The sequence below is a fragment of the Anser brachyrhynchus genome (assembly GCF_964034855.1).
Source record: "Anser brachyrhynchus genome assembly, chromosome: 22".
Lineage (NCBI taxonomy): Eukaryota > Metazoa > Chordata > Aves > Anseriformes > Anatidae > Anser > Anser brachyrhynchus.
In genome coordinates this window covers 4,234,609-4,258,040 of record NC_137715.1, presented here as the reverse complement: position 1 = coordinate 4,258,040, position 23,432 = coordinate 4,234,609, and the positions used below count along the sequence as shown (strand labels likewise).

At 39.7% G+C, this 23,432-nt stretch overlaps 1 protein-coding gene across 10 annotated transcripts; it reads left to right on the top strand.

Moving 5' to 3' along the window:
* The first annotated feature begins 1,491 nt into the window (after positions 1-1,491).
* Positions 1,492-23,176, top strand: MPP3 (MAGUK p55 scaffold protein 3). Of its 10 annotated transcripts, none has more exons than XM_080565346.1 (19): positions 1,492-1,649; positions 4,151-4,261; positions 5,244-5,362; positions 5,950-6,027; positions 7,058-7,138; positions 7,871-8,008; positions 8,970-9,051; positions 10,525-10,610; positions 12,133-12,207; positions 13,266-13,462; positions 14,270-14,334; positions 15,543-15,563; positions 16,531-16,572; positions 16,886-17,050; positions 17,694-17,774; positions 18,972-19,065; positions 19,862-19,970; positions 20,803-20,925; positions 21,548-23,176. In XM_080565346.1, the coding sequence occupies exons 2-19, from the start codon at positions 4,237-4,239 to the stop codon at positions 21,725-21,727; spliced, it is 1,761 nt and encodes a 586-aa protein (XP_080421472.1). In that variant the 5' UTR covers positions 1,492-1,649; positions 4,151-4,236; the 3' UTR covers positions 21,728-23,176. The 10 variants fall into 10 exon arrangements, 9 of the variants coding, with proteins under 9 accessions (XP_080421472.1, XP_080421469.1, XP_080421465.1 ...); XM_080565343.1 differs by having other exon boundaries at positions 21,545-23,176; XR_013941567.1 differs by lacking the exon at positions 4,151-4,261 and having other exon boundaries at positions 1,496-1,649; positions 21,545-22,168; positions 22,617-23,176.
* The last annotated feature ends 256 nt before the right edge of the window (positions 23,177-23,432 follow it).

The following is a 23,432-nucleotide window of genomic DNA, read 5'->3' as shown; positions in this document are numbered from 1 at the left end:
AAATGGGTGCTGTGTTTCAAGTGTTCACTCAGGTTAGAAGAGTACGGTTTCAATTCCCTTGAAGATAAATCTTCAACTTGCCAGGGAAATGTGCCGTTCAGCAAACCGTCTACTTGCACTATACAAATCTGGCACTTGTTAGCCTGTCCAAACAGTAATAAGCTCATTATGAATCTCTGTTTACCACTACAGGTAGCGGTGTTACTGCTACATGCGGTGGTGAGGCTGTGTTCCAAACCAGCAAGATTACTGTGCAAAGAGTACCTCAGGGTGTGTTTGAGGTTAATTAGCAGAAAAACCCATACTGCTTGCCTGTGGATACCATCTTCAGTCGTGGGCCAACCTGATGCTCTTTTCTTCAAGCACATGATACTGGGTATGACCATCACGGCAGCACCTTCCTCTGCTTTCCCTCTTCTGTTCCCCCTTCCCAGGCTGCACATGCATGTGTAACCATACACGTTCCCCATACACGGGGATCCATCCTGACCTTCAGCTCTAACAGATGCTCTTCATAATGCCAGGTAGAAAGTAGAAGCCTGGGTCTTCCCGGACCTGTTGCTTAGTGCCAGGACAGATGGAATTTGTAGACAAAATACGAGACTAGCAGTGACGTGCAGAGTTGTGTCTCAGGATCATACAGTCTGGGGGAAAGGAGGCTGAGAGGTGACCTCGTTGCTCTCAGCAGCTTCCTGAGGGGAAACGGAGAGGGAGACGCCGACTTGGGCTCCCTGCGAACCAACAGTGGTACGCATGGGGACCGCACAAAGCAGCACCAGGGAAGGCTCAGGATGGACATTAGGAAACATTTCTTTACCATGAGTGTTGTCAAACACTGGAATAGGCTGTCTAGAGAGGTGGTTGATGCCCCATGCTTGTCAGCATTTGAGAGATGTTTGGACAATGCCTTCATTCATATACTTGAACTTTTGGGTAGCCCTGAGGTGCTCAGGCAGTTAGACTTGATGATCACTGTAGGTCACTTCCAATTGAACTATTCTATTCTGTTTTCCAAAGGATGTGTACTGGGGCTTGAATACACATTACTAACATGCTGGCCTTTCAAAACAGAAGGGCTTGTGTTTCTGTTGAAAGAACTGGCTGCTCCCTTGATGCCTGGCCGCATAACATCCCCCAACCACGATTTATCCTGAAGTATTTTCATGTGTGCTCCAATTCCACATCCCCCCCGTGAAGAAACAATCCAGAAAGCCACCACCGGCTCCTCCAAGTCTCCCAACGCCACAGCTGTCACATCTACCACATGTGGCAGGGGCTGACCGGGGGACGAGGTGGCATCTCGGTGCCATCGCTCCCTGAGGGTGCTTTGGGAAAGGGCGGCTCTGGAGCCTGTGGGGCACCGGGCAGGGGAACACCTCCGGCCCATGCCTCACCGGGAGATCCCGAGGAGACCCCCCCAGGGAACGCCGCCACCTCACAGCCACCCCGGCCCCCGCCGTTGCCGCCCGCCCAGCCCCGGGCAGCTCGGGGGAGGGAAGGAGGGCGGGAGGCGGCGCGTAACCGGCTCTAGGGGCGCATGAGCGAGGCTCGCAGCGGGCTGCAGGGAGGCGGGCACCGGGGAACCGCTCCGCCGGGGCGGGCAGGCAGCCAGCACCGCTCCGGGCCCGGGCTCGGGCCCGCAGCCGCAGGTAACGGTCGCCCGGCGGCAGCACCGCTCCCGGAGCGCCGCTCGGTGCCTGCTGAGGGGAGCGGGGCGGCGCCATTTTGGGGCCGGGCCGGGCTCTGACGCGGCCTCCGCTGCGCGGAGCCGCCGGGGTTCCTCGGGCGAGCTCCGCCTGAGGGGAGAGGGCTCGCAGCGAGTCCGCCGGAGCGCTGCGGGAGGCGGAGACGGGGTCCCAGAGCCCGTCGCAGAGCTCGGCTTCGTGGCCGAGGAAGCGGCTCCGGAGCCGCACCGCCGCAAACCCCCCCCGTGGGTGTGCGGGAGCAGCCTCGCTCCGTGCCTGGGAGCCCCGGGGAGCGGTGCCGGGGCAGCCGGGCCGCCTGCCTGCCCTCGGGTTATCGCAGAGCCGCTGTGGAAGAGCCCCTGAGAGGGCTCCCCGCTTCTCTCAGCCGTCGGAGCAGTCCCTCCGCTAGCGCTGAGGTGGGCGAAGGGGCAGCTGAGAGCCTGGTTCGGTCAGCCCCTGACACTCGGTGGGCACAAAGGCAAGGTGAAGAGAAAATCCACGTCGTAGCCATCACCTACGAGCTTCTCAGTGTGCAGGTGCCTTTCCTGGCCTCATCATCACTAGGGTGATTTCTGGGAAGATGTTAAAATGTCACTGCTTTCGGAAATGGGCTCTTTTACCGCTGTGATATATCGGGGTTGTGGAAGCTTTATGAAGGCTTTGACCAATATACTTGGGTTACAGATGATTTATGTAGGCTGTGAACTGCAGTAGGTCTATTTTCTAAGGCAATGGGGGCATGACGAAGTATATTACATCTTTGTTTAATCGCTGACCCCATGTACAGCATCCATGTGTTTAGCCCTTTCCACATATCAACGGGCCTCTTCCTGGGCAAGGGAGGTGGCTCAAACATTCTGTCTGAGGAACAGGTGGGCAAGGACACACATAAGAAATGAATTGTGGTGTAGAGTAGATAATTTTAGATGAAAAGGATACGTGAGCAGATTCATACTATACGGATGGAAGGGTAGATAAATGATTTTGAGCCCCCCTTGCAAAATGTCACGTGCCCGTGGCTGAATGTAGTACCTTGAAGCCAGCACTGAGTATTGACAGGAGGATGCCAGCGATGAATTATTGAACGTGAAATACTTCTCAGTCTTCTGAATGTTCAGTCCGAGCAACTGAGTCTAACGTGGATTTTACAGAGCATGGGAAAGGCCTCTATGGGAAGCCACCATTTTGACTGCTGTGCCTAACTCATCAAGTCTAGTGCTCTTGAGCTTGCTGTCAGGTTTTTGAAATCTTAAAACATATATCTTCCATATTGCCAGGTAGGATGCTGTTTGGCTAAGAGTCTGGAAAATAACTTGATTTACTTTGTTTTTGGTGCTAAGTAAGTTTGACTGCAGGAAGCATACATTCTCACAAAGGCAGAGTAGGCAATTAAAGTTCTCTTGATAATCAGAGAATATTTCAAATATGTGTCAAATTAAATGGAGTAGTAAATGAACCAGGGGGATTGAATGAATTGTGTATACATTTCTTCTGGCATGAAGTGGCAAGTAGAGGATGGAATTTGCATATTTCTTCAAAGCAATATGTAATAGAAATAGTCTTGAAAGTTAGTTAAATGAATGTTCAGCCTGTGTTACACACTGGGGTATGATCCATAAATCAGAATGAAATTTCATCTGTCTGTGAGCTCACCAGTTAGAGAACACACATAAAAGCATAATATATGTCCTTTATTGCATTCAGTAAAGAGTGAAGTATCCCTCTTTCTTTTTGTGTATGTGCTGTTACGGCTGTTTCTTTTTCTGCAAGCATGAGTTTGATTAATTTTATGAGCACGAACAAGATTTTAAATGCCAGGGAGGACACAAAATGTTCTATCTTGGACTATTGATTATAAGTGTAGATTCAATTTTGCAGTTTGAAATGAAATATTTCTGGAGTCATTTGCTCTCAAGAGAAATCCGCAATAAAAGCATCTAATGGAATTTTTTGTGCAAAGGAGTCAGCCTTATTTGTTGCAGCATCCTTAGTACCCATGACCAGGGCTGATGGAGTGACGCTCCCGCTGGCTTTAATGAGTTGCATCTAATCATAGCACGGTCTGCATTGGAATGCCAGAACATCTTCTCATGATGGCATCTTCCTGCATGCTCTGTCTATTCCTGGGCATATGGTGCTGATCAGTGCTTTTAGACATTCATTCTGTACTGTGCTTTTTCTTTTCTTTTTCAGAGAGTTACTTAGGCCTTCTAAAACTTGAGAATAGAATAGGGAAGCATCTGTTCTCTTCAGCATCAACTCTATCCAAGATATTGTAAAGTTATTATATAACACAGTATCTTACATTCTTGCATGTTATTGCATATGTAGAAGAATAACCAAAGGACCCTGCCTGATTCAGGTTGAACCAAATGCTTAAAAGTTGTACTAGGAATTTACTAATTTTACATGATTTTCATTTTTCTCACGTGCTTGAGCTCAGATTTTATCTTTGCTCATTTCAGGACTGCCTCTGAATTGCAGTCCAGAAAGAAGAAACAATCGTGTTGATTTAAGTTGAACGTTTGTGTCTAAGACTAAGAACAAAGCCATGCCAGTGCTTTCAGAAGACTCAGGTAACTAATCTGCATGCCTTCAACAGACTGGTGACTGAAAACTTGGTGTATGTTTTTCACGCAGGAAATGAATTCATGTTGCTGTTAAATAAAATAGCATTAAGACGGTTCAACTAGATTTCATGGGAGTTACATGAAAGAATATACAAAGACAGTCGAGTATAAAAGGCGGAATTGAATAAAGTTATTAAGATTTCAGGAAATACCTGGTTTCATAAGAATTCTTGAGCCCCTGAATGAGTGTATGCTAGTAACAAGGCTCCTATGGACAAACTTGGACCTCTCAGTATAACACAGGCTCCTATGCATGCTTGTTAAATATCACCCCTTACATTTCTGCTGCTTGCTGTGCCACCTGTTATTATATTTTTTTAAAATCAGCCATGGTCCACCAGGAAAAAACTAATGTTTGTCTGCCTCTGTACACTGCAAAATTGGGATATTGATGGTTTAAGCACTTAGAAAACTAGCCACAAGCTTTGCTTTCAGCGCAGCACCAGGCCTTTTCTCCTCTGGTCAGACCTGACTTCCTAAAAGGTGCCTCAGAGGTAGAAATGGCAGGGTAACGCTTGTAAAAAAAAGTTCCTTGGGAAGCAGAGCTGGTGGCTGTGCAACAAAGGAGGTGGCTCAGTCACCTTGCGAGTCTGCTGCGATGCTGTAATAACTCAGAGTTTGTTAGAGGGCCAGCTGTTACAGGAACAAAGGGAAATTACTTAAAGGGGAAAACTTCAAGAGTAATAGCTTTAAATAGTATATTGTAGTAATATTTTTTGCCTTAATATATGTTGTATCTCAAGCTGTATTTACTGCTTAAGAAGGAAGCATTAAAAACAAGCGGAGGATAAGCACAAATCTATGTGCAAACTTAATAATAACCAAGATGGTACCCAAGTAAATGTAGTTGACATTTAAGTCTGTAATAGAAGGTCCTGTGAGACATGCCATCTATAAAAGTTCTGTTCTGTCTTGAATTTAAACTTAGGTTTACATGAAACTTTGGCTCTTTTGACATCTCAGCTAAGACCTGATTCAAATCATAAAGAGGAAATGGGATTCCTTAAGGACGTCTTCAGTGAAAAGAGTCTCAGCTACCTGATGAAGGTAAAAATTTACCAATTTACATTTTCCTTACAGGTTTATTTATTCTCTGTTCCCTTGATTTATCAACCATTTGCTTTGGCAAAGCTAACTTGTTATGGCATAGAACTCTGTTCTGACCAAAGCACGTATTTATTTGAGCACAAACATGAAGAACATTCAATGAAAATGGAGAAACTTTATTCAAACAAAACCATTTCTGTCTGGTATTGGGTGGTCATGTTGAATTGTGTAATTGGAATCAGATTGGTAGTGCCATTCTTATGGTTTAGTTGATGGTTAGATTGAGAACACTTTATAGGTTACTTGATGTGATTGGGTACTGCACGTGCGTTTTGGCAATAGCTAAAAAGCAGTGTGAAATGCCTTCATTTTTCTCTTATGCTGCTGAAGTCCTAACAGATCTTTTGGTTGTCTGTGAAACTAAGATTAGCAAAAAGAAAACTCAAAAACTCCTAGACAAAAAAATGACCTCAAGAGAGAATATTTTTCTGATGCTTGTCTCAGAAAAGTTATACATAAAATCTTCCATGTATATTTAGGAAGTTTTGTATCTCTCTGTGGTAATATACTCGAGTAATCTTTTTTAGATTCATGAAAAACTCCGTCATTATGAAAGGCAGAGTCCAACTCCTGTTTTACATAGTGCAGCGGGATTAGTTGAAGATGTGAGTAAAAATTCTTGTCTTCCTTTTTTTCCCCCCTTCTTCTTTAAGCCTACTCTTCTAACAAATGAAAGCAATTGTGCCCTATGCGTATGTAATTCTCTTCCCAGATTCTCTTGGAAGTCTATTAGAAAGTTTTACTAATAATTGATCAGAGAAAAAAAAAACTTCAAAAATATCAGGTCATTATATGTCCAGTGAAGACAGATGTAGACAGGTAGAGCAGAGGGTTGTTATTAATGGTCTTCCTAAGGGAGTGGCAGGAAGAAGCATTCAGTTCTTTTTGATGGTAGAGCATCCCACTTAGGAGTTCAGTTATAAGAACATAAATCCTTTACAGGCCAGGTTGCATTGCTGTTCACAGAGCAGCCCTGTATCTTAGATTTGTTTGTAATGTGCCACGTGCCTGAAAAAATGAAAATCATGCTACCTTTTGACAGCTTTTTTACAAGTAGTTTGTGCCTATTTCCTTCCACAGTATAGCAAAGGGCAAATTCCACCCTTTACAAAGCCAGGAGACACCACTGCCCCATCTGACCCTGCAGCATACCACCACTCCCCCCAGAAGTTTTGACACTGCTGCCTGTCAAAACTGTACAAAATAATCATCTAAATATCAGAAGAGAGAAGTTTTACACAGGGCTACATGACTTCCCTATCTAGAATTCTTCACAGGAAAAGGAAACCTCTCCTGCTTCCCCTGCTTCTACCTTCCTCCTCCCTGCCCCATCTCTATGCTCCTACCTAAGCAGCCTAGTGCAAAAATGCTTCCGTTGTTTCTCTCTTTTTTGTTTGTTTGTAAGGATTGGGACTCCAGGGTGCATTTTGGTATCCAGGCTTTGTAGGAGTACAGGGAAACTTCTGTTGTGTGATGCATGTAGATAATGCTGCCTGGTTATAGAAACAGTGTTAAACTGCTTTATCACAGCATAAACACGAGAGTGTTGTTTCACATACCATTTGTGAATTCTGCATCGAGTGCCTAGAATTACGGACACCTTTTATTTTCAAGTTGCTCATTTTTATTTTAAAGGTAATAGAAGAATTGCAGACTGCACCAGTGAATAACGAAGAAAAAGAGCTTCTTCAGCTGTTGTCAACACCACATCTCAGGGTAAAAAAAATACACTGGAGACCTTAGTCGAATTCCTTTGCATAACTCCCAACAGTATTCTGTACAGGAAAAGTTATATTGGAGAGTTTGTAAGAGGAATCAAAAGCCTCCTACAGACTGTAGTTCTGTTCCACTGTGATTTCCTACAACAGGCTTTAGAATGTGAAGGGGATTGAGAAGACACAGTATTAATGCCTGGACTTACTTTATATATCAACATACACCACCATGTAATTTACACGGTGGATAAGATAATCACTGTAAGAGAGTCTCTGACTTTCCTCTTTTTCTGAAGTGTATAGACACAATGAGACAAGTGCAGAGGTGTGTAGACTAAATGAAAAGAGTAACTGACAGATAGGATTGAAAAGCGTGGGTTGGTCTGTGAGTGAGTTCCTTTGAAAGTCCAGGAGAAGGGAAAGGAGACACTCTGTATTCTTCCACCATGTATATTAGTGCTTTGACAGCTTCTTATTTCTTTTTATTAATGTAAAAAGAGCAGAGTTTAACACTAAATACAGGCCTTTTCAGTATTGTAGCCAGAAGACCAGTAAGAAATCACTTATTTATGCTACAGGACTTCTGTGTAGGATTTTCCCAAAGATAGCTTTTTGGGGTGTGGGTTTTTTTGTATATTTTTTTTGTTTTTCAGTTTGCCGTAATGTCTGAAACATGGGAACTGGAAAGCTGTGATACTCCATTACATTACTGTTTCTTACTTTCTTTAAACAGGCAATGCTTGTAGTACATGACACTGTAGCACAAAAGAACTTTGACCCAGTCCTTCCACCTCTTCCCGATAACTTTGACGATGATTTTGATGAAGAATCAGTGAAAATTGTTCGGCTAGTGAAAAATAAAGAACCCTTGGTACGTTTAAGATAATCCATGTCTAGTCATAAAATTCTGTAGTGCTAAAGAGTTATTGTAAGTACAGAGGAGGTAGGTGAAAGAGTCTGAAAAAAATTAAGTGTTCTGAAGCTAGTAAAATAGCACGAGAAGAAAACTTCGGTAAACACACCCTCACAATTTTGTATGAGCTACTTTATAGATATGTGTTCATACCTTAACTTTGCAGGGGATGTGACCTCTGAGGAAGCAGTATATGTTGAAGTAATTATGCTTATTATACATATTAATTATTTTATTTTTGTATCTAACGTAAAACGAATACCTTCATTTACATGAATGTCAGTGATGTATGGTAGGAGTATGTTTGATAGCTGTATGTAAACAGAATATTGATATAATATTAATTTATACAAATGGAAGTGGAAGAATTGATTTCCTAAGAAAAAATAATTGCACTGGGGAAGAGATCTGCTAAAGTGCTTTTTGAAACTGTACATGACAGTAGGTAGTAGAAGAAAGCAGGGACTCGATTCCTGATTAAAGTTTTATATTGCCAGCAGAGCTCGGAAAAACAAACAAACGAAAAAACCCCTAATACTTGGCTTTCCTTGCTTTTATGCTTAAAAGGGATGGCTCTATTGTATAAAGATTCAGAAGACACATAGAGAAAGTTCATTGCAAGGTGTTGCTTTGCACACTTGAATGACTGATCATGACTATAATGTGTAGGTGTGTGGTAAACACTGAGCATAGTGGTCAGAAAAAGAGGGTGCACACATCTTCCTGCAATCATTTGAGATGGGCACTAGCAAAAATTGAATAGTGGTGAAAATTGTCAAGGAGGAAGACAAAATCTATAATGGAAATGAATTCCAATTTAGAAGACGTACTAGCTTACACGTTATTTTGTTGCTTAGTGTATCCTAAGGAAATTTCTTATGATGGTTTCTTTTTTTGGGGGGGTTATGTTTTATTTCAGGGAGCTACCATCAGAAGAGATGAGCATACAGGGGCTGTGATTGTAGCAAGGATCATGAGAGGTGGTGCAGCTGATCGCAGTGGTAAATTTCTGAAGAAAGGGGGATTTAAAATAGCATTTGTAAACTGTTTAAAAATTCCTAGAATTATGCACACACACATGCACTATATACACATACCTAGAGCAGTAACTTCTAGCTAAATCTGATGGTGTTTATTTAAATATATGTAGACTGTTTTGTTAAAAAGATACAACTTGCCTAACTCTCCGTAGGCAACTGTTAGATGTCAAGTCTGAACTACTATGTGGGCTCTCTGTGTAGTCAGTGGAGAGAGATGGACGTTGCTGGAGAATGAATCATCCCAACAAGCCTTGGAATGGGTTTCCACTGCTGGAATTGCCTTTCTTTCCCATTGACTGTAAGGGGAGCCTACGTGGTAAGCTCACTTGACAACTGAATTTCAGGTGTCTAATGGCAGGAGAGGCTTCCCTGCATAGGCTTCAGCATGCTTTCAGATTCTACAGGGTTAATTCATGCAAAGTTTGACCTTTTGTTTTCTAGAAGGTGCTCATCCAGACTTTATTAAATTAAACTGAATTGGCCTTATATGTGATTTATAGAATCCAAGCCTCATGCACTTCTTTAATATACAGGTAATGCAATCCCTAAATTAATGAATTACTGTGATGAAAAAATATTAGCTAATTACAGCGTTTTTCGTGACTGTTACCATTTCTCATATTAGCATAATCTGATAAATGTAATGTGAAATAACTAGAGTGTGTTCTTAGCATTTCCGTATTTCATCAGTAATCTATTATTTTAATTAGATACATTTTTGTCTAAAAGAGCCACTAGGAAAAATACCAACAGAGATGGGAGAGGTAGGTTTAAGCCTTAGAAGAAAGGGAAGAAAAGAGAGATTTTTTTTTTTACTTTTAATCTTACATCTTGGTATGCTTGGTGTTTTCAATGTGTCATGAGTTGTTTTCTGTTTGCTTTTCTGACAAAGTCTTAAGTCTCTAAGTAGTAGTTATACTGTATACAAATGCAATATTTCTTACTTTCCTGGGTAAACAAACCTAAAACTCATACAGGCCTTTTCATGGCTTGTGTGTTTGTTTTTTGTTTTTTTAAAGTCCAACAGTCTTTCAGGGACCAGGTGGTGTTGATTTGTCAGTTGACAGCCATGTTATTCCTGCCTTTGTAGTCAGCAGCTTGTCTCCTAACCTTACAGGATGTGATCATTCTTAGGAAACTATTCCTGTTTTGCGTTCTTAGTGCTGATCCAAATATAAAGACAGTGATTTTTCCGAAGTGTCTCGCCACATGTGCTCTGACTCCACATTGGTCTCATATGTGACTGTGGTGTGTCAAAAAAAATGCCATGTGGATGAAGAGCACATTGCCAACAGAAGTGCTTGGCTGTAGTAGGAAATCTACTAAGCTGGGGGGGGGGAAGAAAGGGAGTTATGTGCTATTAACATAGGTCAGACATCAGAGGAGTGGTGCTTTCCAGTCTGTAGACTTACTTTAATTTATTTGTCTTTTCAGGTCTTGTCCATGTTGGAGATGAACTGAGAGAAGTCAATGGTATTGCTGTGCTTCACAAACGACCAGAAGAAATAAGTCAGATTTTGGTCTGCACTGATTTTTGTTTCAAGATCTTTTCTATTGGGTGATCTAGTAAATACAATAGATGATGAGATATAACCATGAGTTTAAGATGTATGTATAGAGCTAAAAGATGGAATCCCTGCTTGTCTTTGCAATAAGAGTTGTTCTTCTCACCGTGGATTATTTAGTCCTCTTCTTTTGACTTCAGAAACTTCCATGGAACTGAATCGGTACCAAGTAAGATACAAATATAAAGTTACATGTTGCTTTGTCAAGAAAGTCCCCTTCATGCTTTGTTTATGACAAGCAAATTGCAAATTAAAAGTGTGTTCCTAATACAGACGCAGTTTATTCATAATATGGTATGTTGGGAACCAGAAGGAAGTCAGCTGTGTGTCCGTTACAGCTGCCAGTCTGTTCCATATTACCAGATTTCTTGAGGCATTGCCAAATTTGTGCTTCAAGCTTCTCTAACCCACAAATACTGATAGCTCTTTCTAAACCTCTACATCTGTGGTCAGCCTGTTGTGTTGCAGAAAGTGTCATAGCTCTTACTCGTCTCTGACTCCCCTCTTGCGGCTTGGTTCCCCCTTGTCTTGGTGTCGAGTGGGGTTAGTGACGCAGTAAGAAGAAAAGCAGCCCTAAGAGACACAAGTATCTGTCATCGGTTCCATCACCTGATTTTAATTTTGATCCAAATTATACTGAATATGGAGAATGACCCCTTCTAAATTAGGGGAGGGAAATCAAACCCATCCTGTGCCATAATGTATAAAGTTTATTTGTGGGGACCCTGGGATGGTATTCATCTGTCATGTTTTAAATGCCTGCAATGTAATTGTTCCTTTTCATGGTTTATTTCTGAGGAAGAACCACAAATGTTTATCCAAGCTGATTGTATAGCTTTGTAATCTGTACAGAACAACAGGCTTCTCTGGGACACAGTTCATCTCATACAAAGGAATGCATCTAAAAATAGATTAGATAAACCTATTGTAAATTTCCAAGCACCTAGAAGCACTTTTAAATTTACTGTAGCAAATAAGTGAAATTTGTTAGCAGAAATGCTTAGAATGAATGTAGATGTCTATATTTGCACCCTAACCAGTTAGCAAGAAGAGCTGCTATCTGGGAAAACAACAATATTTTTAAATGGAGCACGTCAAAAATGTTTAGGCTGCAGAAGCTTAAGTTAGTATCAAACTTAAAGCCACAGAAGTTTTTCATGACGTATGAACTGTAATCCAGAAATTAATTTGGTTGCTGAAAGGAAATAAGGGAATTTTAATGCACGTTTTACTACGTTCTAGCTAAGGAGTTACTGTTGGTGTGTGTCTCCAATAGGGAAGACGCTGTTTTGGAAGATTCATGGAACATCATGATAGTCTCTGTAATGAAGTTAAATAGTGGGTTAGCTTTGCCTGTTAAAGTTCTGAGAAGAATAGAAAGGCACTTACTCCTAAATTGGAAATTGAATGGTTTGCATTGTGTCCTTATTGTGCTTTCAAAATTAAAAATAAAAATAAATGTTTCTCATTTTCTCAGGCTCAGTCTCAGGGATCAATAACATTAAAAATAATTCCAGCCGTCAAAGAAGAAGATCGTCTAAAAGACAGCAAGGTACGCAACTTGATGAAATACTGAAGCACAGTTTTCATACTTGCATTTACAGGGATGCTAGTATTTTCTAAGATTCCTGCTGATTCAGAGAGGGGCAGCACAGAATTAGACCCATAATCTAACTAAAAAGATAGTAGGGCACTTTCTTGACGTAAAAGATAGTGCCAACTTGTTCAGTATAATTACTTAGATGACTTCTGTCTTTATCTTGGCACATGCTCATTCATAGCATTTCTGAAATCTACCCCCTTGGTTTGGTTCACGTAATTAAAGCCACTGTTCATGCCAGTCTCCTCTTACCACGTCCGCTCTTATCTGTCTGTTATCTCTGGGCATTTTGCCACTCACTTGAGTTAAAACAGATCTACCCATGAGCAGAGCTGCATTCATCATCTGACCACGTTAGGCCATTGCAAACTTCAGCACACCTCTCTGAGTGCTTCATTTGGCCTCCTTGATCAGCAACGACGTAGTGTTCAACCCGTCCCTTCCAGGATTCCTCTTTCAACCTCTGTTGCTCCTTCCCTGCTCTCAGTTGATGATTTTTTCCTTGTAGTGTCTCAAATTACTTTTAAAAGTGGTTCTGCTTTGATGTGTTAAGTAGTGGCAAGATGCAAATCAAAAGATGAATAGTAGATTTTGATGCATTAAGGGAACGTTCTAAAGACAGCCTTTATAATAAGGCTACTTTGCCTTGAATCCCTCTTTACTGTTTTCTCTCTCCCCTTAATTTTTTCCTGTTTGTTGCGTTTTGTACTTATGTAGACTGTGAAATGTGCTTACTTGGGACTTTGACTCTTGAGTCTCATGTTCCACGGTGCCAATACATAATGACTGGGTAGATGCTTGAAAGTTAGTTTATTTTTTTGCATAGGCGAGTAGGTCAAAATACAGGTGCAGCTTGCTAGGATTCAATATTTTTGAGTAGCACAAGGCATAAAGGAGAGATTGAGAGCGTATAGTTTTCTAGTTGAGGATGTGCTAGGAGAGTGCCTTCTAACAGTAGTTTGAAATTCCAAATAGGACAAGAAGAAAGGATATGTTACTTTCTTTTGAAGGTGTTTATGAGGGCCCTTTTCTGCTATAATCCCAAAGAAGACAGAGCCATTCCCTGCCAAGAGGCTGGTCTGCCGTTTAAGAGACGACACATCCTAGAAGTTGTAAGCCAAGATGATCCTACGTGGTGGCAAGCAAAGCGTGTTGGAGACACCAACCTCAGAGCAGGCTTGATCCCCTCAAAGCAGTTCCAAGAAAGGTTTGTCAGTGAACATTACAAGCTTTTTTTTTTTGCCTTATTTTTCTTTAACTAACCATATGGTGTCACACATTTTTATGTTGCTTTTGTTCACAGGAAATGAAGGGCAGGATCATTCTAGGGTGAATAGCAGATGCTTAGAGGAAAGTGCTAGAAGGCTCCATCTTCTCCAATTATATAATAAACTTCCTAGCGTTTTTTTTTTTAGATAGTTTGTAACTGGCTTATGCTTTGTAGCATGAGGACAGAAGCACTTGCTAAACAAACACGTTAGAAATGAAACGTGGAATATCAGTCTCTTGAGCCTCTTGCCTAATAGAGACACTGTATTTTGCAAACTTGTACTTCCATAGTATGAGGAAAACTAACAATTCTGAATTTATGCATTAAATTGTTTTTGTTTGCTTGTTTTTATAAAAAAAAAAAAGATTGTATCTGGTATTTCATCTGACTCCTAAGAGTGTCTTTAGCTTAGACTCAGATATCTGCAGCTAGAAGCTTTCTCTGTTTTCACAGCAGGATACATGTAGCTTCTAAAGAAATAACATACCCAATGTCTTATATTTACAGTAGTAGGGGATTTACAGATTTAAGAAGGAATCTGATTTTGGCCTCTGGTCTTATTATATGATTCTTACTCCAAATTGCTGGTTGTATCTTCTCTGGACTGTACATGTTGAATCAGAGACATTTTTTTTCCAAGGAGAAGTGCCATTTTGTTCTTTATTTTCAGTGCTGTATGTATAACATATAAGCTCTTTATAATTCTGAACTTAAATGGCTAAATTGTAATTATTTTCTATTTAGACGACTGACTTACAGAAGAGCTATAGGCACTCAGCAGAATCCCAAAATTGTGAAGAAGCCATTATGTAAGTCTGTTCTGTTCCTTAGTGATGTCTTAGTTGATGCTGACTTGGCAGTAACTTTTTCTGATTTCAATAATGATGTTTTTGAATATGTTTTGTGTAATCTGTCACTGATTGATTTTGCATGAATATAAGCTGCCACATGGGAGGATTTAGATTTGAGCTTTATTCAGTGCTGGTGGTGCCTGGTGTTTTAAAAAATGGTCATGGCCAACTGTCTCTTTCTGCTCTAGAACATGAGTCTGTAAACGTTTTTTTAAGTGCTGTAAAATTTGTTAGTGTTCACATCTTTCCACAGTTTGAAACTTGAAAGCTGCAAAAATAACCCAGTGCACACTTAAAATTCATACGTTAGTATGTGAAATGACTGAGCTCGTATGGAAATAAACTGGGGCTTTAAGGAGGATAAAAACCATTTGAGCTGTCAATACCATCTGCGTTTCAGGCTACAGGAAGAGTTCAGCTTTACTGGTCCATTTCTTAGTGTCACAGAGATGGTCTTAGGCTTTAAAAGGATTCTTGTTTACAGCTCTGAAGCCTCTGTCAGTGAATTATTCACACAAAACCTGCCACTTGTGATGAAATTGATAGTGATGAAAGGCAGGAAGCATTCTGTATTATCCCAGAATACAATGTTACTGTTGCTCTTAAGGTACTTCAGCCCAGCTATTACTGATACCTGGGAGAGCCATGTGATTGTGTGAAACCCAACTTCGTGCTAGGAGTGCCACCCTCACGTAGATTAGGAATCTGGAAAGTGTCCCTCTTCAATGACAGAAGCCAGCTTCTGACCCATGATGCTGGTATATCTCATGAAGAAATACTCTTATGCTAGGATGCTGAGTGAAGATGCTCAGCCTAATGATAACATAGCATTATTCATTCGATTGAAGCTTTTCAGTATTAGTTTCCATTACATTCAATGTTAGGAGGCATGTAATGAGGACGGTTACTTAGGCAGACATTTTTGAGACAATTAAGCAGGTAAATGGTTTTAATACTAAATTATTTTTTTTACTGCTAAATTTTAGCATAAGGGTCTTTGATCACTTGGTAAGGATATATTACTGCATGGTGTTTTTTTTTTTTTTTGAGATATAAAAACCTGATAAATCAGACCAGAAAAACCTTCCTTACCATGCCCTCTAATTCTACACAATTATATGTCAGCCTTTTAATCATATCAACTCTATCTTTCATGCTAACTGCAGATGATCAGTCTTCTGATAAAGGTGGGTACTCTCCTAACTCATTTTCTCTCTGAATGTAAACAAGCAATTCATTTTCTAAAATGTTTGGTAAACCCCCAAGCAAAGGGAGTAGTAGATATAGCTTGTTTGTACAGCGGTTTCTTGCTTACGTGTTACTTAAACTAATTTAATTTGGATTGCTTTAGGTAATCCAAAGCTGGTTGTCCTCATTTGGGAATTATGAGCACTCAGTATTGATCTTAGGATTTCAGTATAGTGTTTTGCAGCTAAGTATCATGCTTTCATTTTTCATAATTTAGGGGCCTTGGAGGTAGTAGGGTTGGGAGGCGTTATTATTATATATTTTTTTTAACCTAAACATGCATATTATTATAATTATTATTTTTTGTGTTGGCACGTGTATGATAAAAAGCATGGTATCTTTGCCATTTTAGTAAAGAATAACTCAGCAGTGATAATTTAATCAAAATGAAGACATTTAGAGAAGTTATTTTGGTCATCTCTGATTACCCTTCTTCAAGTCCAAATATCTTTGAAAAAGTCAGAAGAAGCAATGTAATCGTGTCCATTTATAAATTCGTTCATTAAAATAGAGCTGTGTTTGTGGAATCTTCTTGTTCTACTTAGCCTGAAAAATACACTTTTTAACAGCAGCACTGATCAAACGTAATAAAAGCTGAAGGGTATAAATTCTGGAGACCATAAATACCGAGACATACAATAGTATTGTGCAATATTGACATAGAGGTGGTTGTTGTTGTTTTTAATAGAAAATACTAGGTAAAGCAAATACTTTTTTTTTTGTGTGTGTGGGGGGGTGTCATTCATATTTGTGTTAGAAAACAGTGTATGCATATAACGCCGGATATAAATTTTTTCCTTTACTCACCAACCAGCCAGATGCATACAGAATGCACTGTTTAAGATATCTCCTTCCTCTTCTTTCTCCTCCTCTTCCCTGTGCCCTCCCCACCTTCTTTTGTTGCAGAGGACTGTGACTGTGAAGGATATTTCAATGGACATTACATAGGTGAGAAACCAAAATCCCCTTCCTCTTCTGTGTAAGAAAAAACCCCAAACAATTAAAAAGAAAAATTAGTTAATTCTACATACATAAACATTTCATAAACTAGATTGTTTTTGTGTGAAGGTGCTTGGTTTTCTACCTGATACACAGATTTGTCATGGATGAGATTAGCATAGGTGCAGTGATTTGATCTTAAAAAAAAAACACCTGTGAGACTAACTCATATTCAAAGACAGTAGCTACTAACTGAACAAGCTAGGAAGTTTAGATAAATGAAGACATGGCTTTAGTGTTTCTTATGTTTTTTCCTCTCCAGCTGGCTTACGCAGGAGCTTTAGATTAAGTCGTAAAGAGAAGGAGAACAACCTGAATGACACAAAGCAAGCAGATCAGGCAGATGCAGCAGAGTTCCTAACGTACGAAGAAGTCACAAAATATCAGCAGCAGCCTGGCGATCAACGGAGGCTGGTTGTTTTGATTGGTAAGATACAGAATTGGTTCAAATTTTTAATATACCTCCTTCTTCCCATTTTTACGCCTACTCCAAGAGATTTTAATTTTTTATAATTTTTTTTAAGATATCTATTTTTGGGTCAGTATTTGTTATTGCCTCTTAGGTGACAATCCTTTAAAACACAAAACAAACAAAAAAAACCTCACCAAATCCTTCAAGAAATAATGACACAAGACTGTAATTTTTCTGATTCAGTGTTGGGGTCTGCTTCTCACTCAAACATGCAAACTTGCGCTGTCAGAACAATGATGAAAAGGTGGATGTTAGAATTACCTATCAAAATTTTGCATGTAATTGTAATTCAGTGTGCTTAACAGCTTTTTGCTTAGCCAGTTTCCTGAAGAAAATCAAGCGTATCACATAACACTGACTGCTAGTACTACAGATTTTCTGATTTACCGCCTGACAAATGTTTGTCCAAAAGCTGTCAAGGATTCAATTTGTTCCTGATAATATTCTTCAAAGTAAAATGTGGCAGGTCATGATGTCTCTCATGGACAAGTTTCTTCAAGAACACTCCTGTATTAGATTGTTTGTGTAAAACAGAATTTATTCTTTTTACAGTATTTCATTCCCCACAAAAATCTGTAAGTCATTTCTATTTTATTAGGTTGCTTGGGGGCCAAATTAAACGAGCTCAAGCAGAAGGTTGTGTCAGAGAACCCACAGGAGTATGGTGTTGCAGTTCCACGTGAGTAAAATTTACTGACGTTTGTGTGTTGCCACTTTATCCCATAAATTCTGTTTTAATAGTGTAGCGCTCGTTGCATTGATGAATGGTAATTTGTATTTCAGTTGTTGATTATATGCATATTTCATAAGTAGTTGAAATTATTTCCTCATTGTAATAAACCATGCTTGCCTTTAATAGCTGAGTAGATGACTATATAACTCGATGCATATGCAGTCTGGAATTTTGTCAACTCAGTTGTTTTCTTAACTGTATTTTTCCAAATGAATAGATTGCATTTTTCTCAAGGCACATTTGAAAAAAAAAAAAAAAAGAGAAATTGAATACAGAAACTAAAAATAAGATTTTAAGCTGCAAAAAAGGAACTTACGTGGAAAAGCTAATATCTTAAGATTCAGCCAAAACGATGCAGTATTCAGTATATTTGTTTAAAAGAGGATGATTTTTCTTCAAAATATAATAAACTACATTTAAAGAGAATAAAACAGAGCAATTAATATGTGCACAGGAAAAAAAAGTCAAAACTTCTACAAGGTTTTGAATTGTTTATTACTGTATCTAGTCTGTTCATACAAGCCAGTTGCAGTGATAGAGGAACAAGACGCTTTTGAAATAAAAAAAAATGACATTGAGGGCATTGTTGATAAAGGACTGTTAGGCAGGTGTTCAATCAGCTAGCAGTAGAACTTGCATGAGTAATTTTTACTTGAATCTAAACGTGCATACAGAAAAGACCAGACATTACTTCCATGCCAGGTATAGATTTCTAGAATGACCACCAGAGCTTCTCCTACATTAATATCAAATATTAAATGAAACAATGTTGAAAGCAAGGGATGTACATAATTGTGTAAGTTTCACGGGAGTGTGGGAATGGTGCTGACAGTAAAAGAAGCATTCTGAGCCTGCTGCTGACAGATCAAGCTGCTCTTCTCCTGCATTAGCAGGGAATCAACTGAGCTGTAGCAGGAAGGCTTAAAGGAAACAGTTCAATTGAAAGAACGTCAGGGAAAGGTAGAGATGAAATAATAAAGGTAAAGCAAAAGTGGTCCACCTATAATGATTTTCTACTGAATGTATCATTCTTGGTCTACAAACTAGTAATATTACAGTTTTGGTCTTAATATAAATTCAAGGAATGTAAATGGATAGGAAAATCTGACTTGTCTCCTGTGTTTCGCTTCCTCTCTCTTCTAGATACAACCAGGTCAAAGAAAAGTCATGAGAAGGAGGGGGTAGAATACAATTTTGTCTCTAAGCAATCATTTGAGACAGATGTGCAGCAAAACAAGTGAGTTAATTTTAAAATACTGACATAATTAGCAATATTTTAAAAACATGTTCAATTACATTTCATGTAATACGAATACCAAAATCAGGTGTAAAATTGGAGAAGCTGTTTGAGAAGGGTTCCACTTTCCAGTAAAGGTTTTTAGTCAGTTTGGACTGTTAGTGTGAACCCAGAAATCTAATAAGAGACGATTTAGAAGCAACATAGGAGTGGTAGGAAGACCAAAAGTTAGAATTTAAGCCTGCGTATCATAAGTAATATGATTGGTCAGAACTGAATCTAGTGAAAGTAACAGATAATTAGTTGGTCCTACTTTATCCTCTGTTTAATGTGAAGGATAACATTGAGGAATTTTATCTGTAATTCCACTTTAAAGTGAGTTGTAGACTAAATCTGTGCATGTAAAGGACTTTCTGGAAGATGAATTATGTTTCCTAGAAATGCAGATTTTGGCTAGTATCCCAGAAGAATCTAAGTCCATTTTCTTGCTGGCCTTGCTCTATTTAATGTTGAGAAACAACTTTTCTTCTGTTTGGCTTGAACATCAGACAACTGAATTAATGCAGCTTCTTCCCATGCTGTCAGTAGCGCTGATTCACTATTAGTGATATGTGAAGAAGACACTTGCTACTAAGCAACCAGAAGGAAAAAAATAATTGGAAAAAGAAATGCTTTTTTTCCTGACTTCCCTCCTCCTCTGTATTTGACTACTGTGACTTTGGGAAACAACTATCAAATGATGAAAGTTAAATATTCTTTCTGGACTGTATTTAAAAAAAATAAATTAACTTTTTAGATTTGTGGAACATGGAGAATACAAAGAAAATCTGTATGGCACAAGTCTTGAGGCAATCCGGTCTGTGATGGCCAAAAAGAAGGTTTGTTTGGTGGATGTGGTACCTGAAGTAAGTTCTGCGGTTTATTTTAAGGAAAGCAAATATTTCTTACTAGGCTGCCAGCCTAAGTAACGAATGTTGTTCACTGTTTGTGGCTACTTGCTCTGCAGAGAGCGATGATGATCTTGGAGCGTGTGTTTCTGACAGGTGGCCTGGCTGCTAGCTGAGCAGAATAGGGCTCATCAGAAAGCAACGAACTGTGTACAGTTACTAGATGTCTAGATGATACAGCTCACTGTGGGGTTTTATCTTGCTGTAGAAGTGCACATTGCTGTGCTAGCCTGCTGAAGTCCCAGTCCATGTTTACAGCATGGATGATTTTTTTTCTCTTGTTCCTTCTTATTACTACTGAAAGACTGCTAGAGTTGTAACCAGTATACATACCAAGGTATACCATGCTAATCTGTCTTTGAAATTTTGACGCAGATCCTGCAACAGGTCAGGAAAAGACTTCTAATAGTACCTCAGATAAATTCCAGGTTTAAAATAAGTGTTTGGCCTTTTACAAGAAGCAAACAGTAACTTGTCTGTCAAAGCAATTTTTTGTCCTTTTCTCAATGTTTATGGCTAGTCTTTGTTTCGGGAATTGCAGAGCAAAGCAAGGTGTGTGTGCAGTAAGACTGTGCTCCAGGAAGCATACATATTCTTTTAATACCTTACAGGGCACTGACATTAATTTTTCTCTTGAAGAGCAAGAGGTTATAGTGGTCAGACGTATACTGCACAGGACTTAACGTCACAGTGTGTACAGGTGAAATTGCTGAACCCAGCTTGAGCAGATCATTTGCATTCTATGCAGCAATAAATACAATATGGATTGACAAAAAATATCTGTTCACAGGCAGTGAAACACTTGAGGACTGCTGAATTTAAGCCTTATGTTATCTTCGTTAAGCCTCTCATTCCAGAAAAGAAAAAAAATGTCCTCAAATCTCCAGTGTCAGAAGAAATCTCAACGCCCTTCGTAAGTATTCTAACTTTACCTTTCAAATATGAAAGAGGTATTTGGGCTATTGTATGAAAGAGCACCTCTTCCATGACAGTGAGCATCATAGTTAGGCACGAAGTGGGTCCTATGGACATCCAGCCTGTCAGACGGAACTTTAAAATGAGGTTTTGGACTCCCCTAAAACTTGACTACATAAGTAATGAGAGCACATAAATTAATAAGAGCACATCTTACATGTGGAGCTGTGTATATCACTGACGGGTGCACCCTGGGAAGATGCTACTGAATTCAGATAAACTACTTTTCAACTTTAGAAGAGTACCATTTCCAGATGTTAGGTTAGGCAGCACTTCTAATTTTGTAAAATGTTGTGTTAGTGTCTTACTTCCCTCTTGTAACACGTTTCTTCCCCCTCCCTAACACGTCTTGAATTTTTGAAACAGCCGGCCAAATTCCACCTGTGGCATATGTCTCCATAATCTCCGTTGTAAGATTTTACATACCCTTTCCTAGTGGTAGCAGCTCATTTGATTTCTTTCAAAGTAATGATTTAGTGTGCTAGTATACTTAAAATGCTTATAATTAATTAAAGGAGCTTACTGAAAATTTTTTATTATCTTTTTGTGTTGATCAGCAGGATGAAGAACAGCAGGAAATTATTAATTCAGCAGCATTCATTGAAGAGCACTATGGCCATTTGATTGACACTATACTGGTGAAAGAAGATGTCCAGAGTGCATGTAATCAGCTTAAAACTGTGTTAGAGAAGCTAAACAAGGATTCCTTTTGGGTGCCAGTCAACTGGGTTAGGTCATAGCTTGCTATCATCTGTTTAAAGGAAAAATTGTATAAAAAGTATCTTGTAAATATATGGATTAGAGAAGGAAAATATGTCAGATTTGGTTCAAAATGGCCATTCTATCTAGAAAGTAATACATAAAGACTGTGGAAAAAAATGAAAGTCAGAAGCTGACACTGCCTTCTTGAATTGGAATCCTGAGTAGCAGCTGTCATTTCAAAGTGCGTACTCAGCCTAAACAGATGAGTAAAATGGACTGAAGTAACTTTTAGACTGTAAATACTGCATTTTGTAAGGTAAAAATTCACAGAGGGTCCCATGCTTCCAGAGCATTTAAGCAATGCCAGGACATTAACCAGCTGGAAGTTTCAGTCTTTGGTGATGCTTTGTGTGGCAAGGTACATCTGAACAAGGTACTTTTTCCAGGAACAAATCTGCCCACAGAACAAGCTACTTCAGGTAGGTGGGAGGAATATTCTTTGGAGAGTGCTTATACCCTGTCAGTTACTTAAAAGTTCAGCTGGCTTCTTTGCACTTAAGATCACTGGTTGCAAATCCTTTCCAATCAGGCAAAAAACCTAGATCACCTATGTAAATTGTATATGTGTTAGCAGCTGAGAAATGGGGTGGTTTTGTTGTTGTGGGTTGTTTTGTTTGTTTGTTTTTAAGCCCAGCCTACACTTCCCAGTGCTCCTGGCTGTCTTGCAGAGTTAGTACTTAGTATGCTCGTCCATGGCTTATGCCCATTTTTCCCAGTCTCTTCCTAATGACACAGGACAAATGTTAAGCAACCTGTAAATATACCTGCGTGACTATTCGATCTCATAAACCAGAGACATTTCTTTAGTCTACATTAAAATTGCGTAACGATGTAAAATAGGACTTTCAGAAGCTTATTTTCTACAAGGTATCTTTGCAAATGCCACCTACTTCGGTACCACATGGACAGCAACATAGCAGCTCTAAAAAGGTTGCTCAAAGGAGGAGGCCGAAGTACCAAGCAGGTGAGCTACAGCACTGAATAATTATTCTTCCAGCACTTATGAATACATTTGTTTGAAATCAGGTAAAGGCTTCCAGAGCATGTGGTTGTCAACATCAAGTCCTAAGATGAAATCTTAACTGTTAGAGGGCTTTGCAGGTGTTTTAGGAGATAGGAATATGAAACCTGTATAGGTTTTTTTAGGTGGGCAAGACTAAGAAAACACAGCAAGAGTATTCTGGAAGTGTCTATACCTTTTAATTATTTGATGAATTTGTGGGTATTGTGCAGGTGTGTGTTAGCTGAAACTTGTTCCTGTTTTCTAGTGCCTGTTGAGTTCTGATCTTTCCTATGTACTGTGCCCTTTAACACCACCTTCTGGTGCACCACTCTTATTCTTTTAATCTTAACAGTATGATGTTATTCTTGTTCCAGTGCATTCAGCAAAATTAACAACGTTGCTTATTAAAAACACATTTCTTACATACCAGTGTCACTGAATCTACATTAACTCCAGCCCAGAAAAGTTGTGCATCCATCTCCAAACCTGTGTGCCCTGCAACTTCTCTGTATCATCCTGCAAGGATAGTGCTTTTCACAGTCTGGTAGATCTGTTCTGGCTTGTCAGAGTAGATATGCTGCCAGACCTATGGCCTCTCGCCAAATGCACAAGGATTCCTTCAGACACTGGTGGCCCGTCAGCTCTGCCAGTAAGTTGCTACCATCTTGGCCCAGCACAGC

Bases quoted from the DNA above. Each gene is read 5' to 3' on its own strand.
- MPP3 (XM_080565338.1), top strand. From the start codon at position 1,538: ATGAGCGAGGCTCGCAGCGGGCTGCAGGGAGGCGGGCACCGGGGAACC. The intron at 6,028-7,057 runs GTGAGTAAAAAT...TTTATTTTAAAG, and splicing joins CAGCGGGATTAGTTGAAGAT to GTAATAGAAGAATTGCAGAC. The intron at 20,926-21,544 runs GTAAGTATTCTA...TGTGTTGATCAG, and splicing joins AAGAAATCTCAACGCCCTTC to CAGGATGAAGAACAGCAGGA.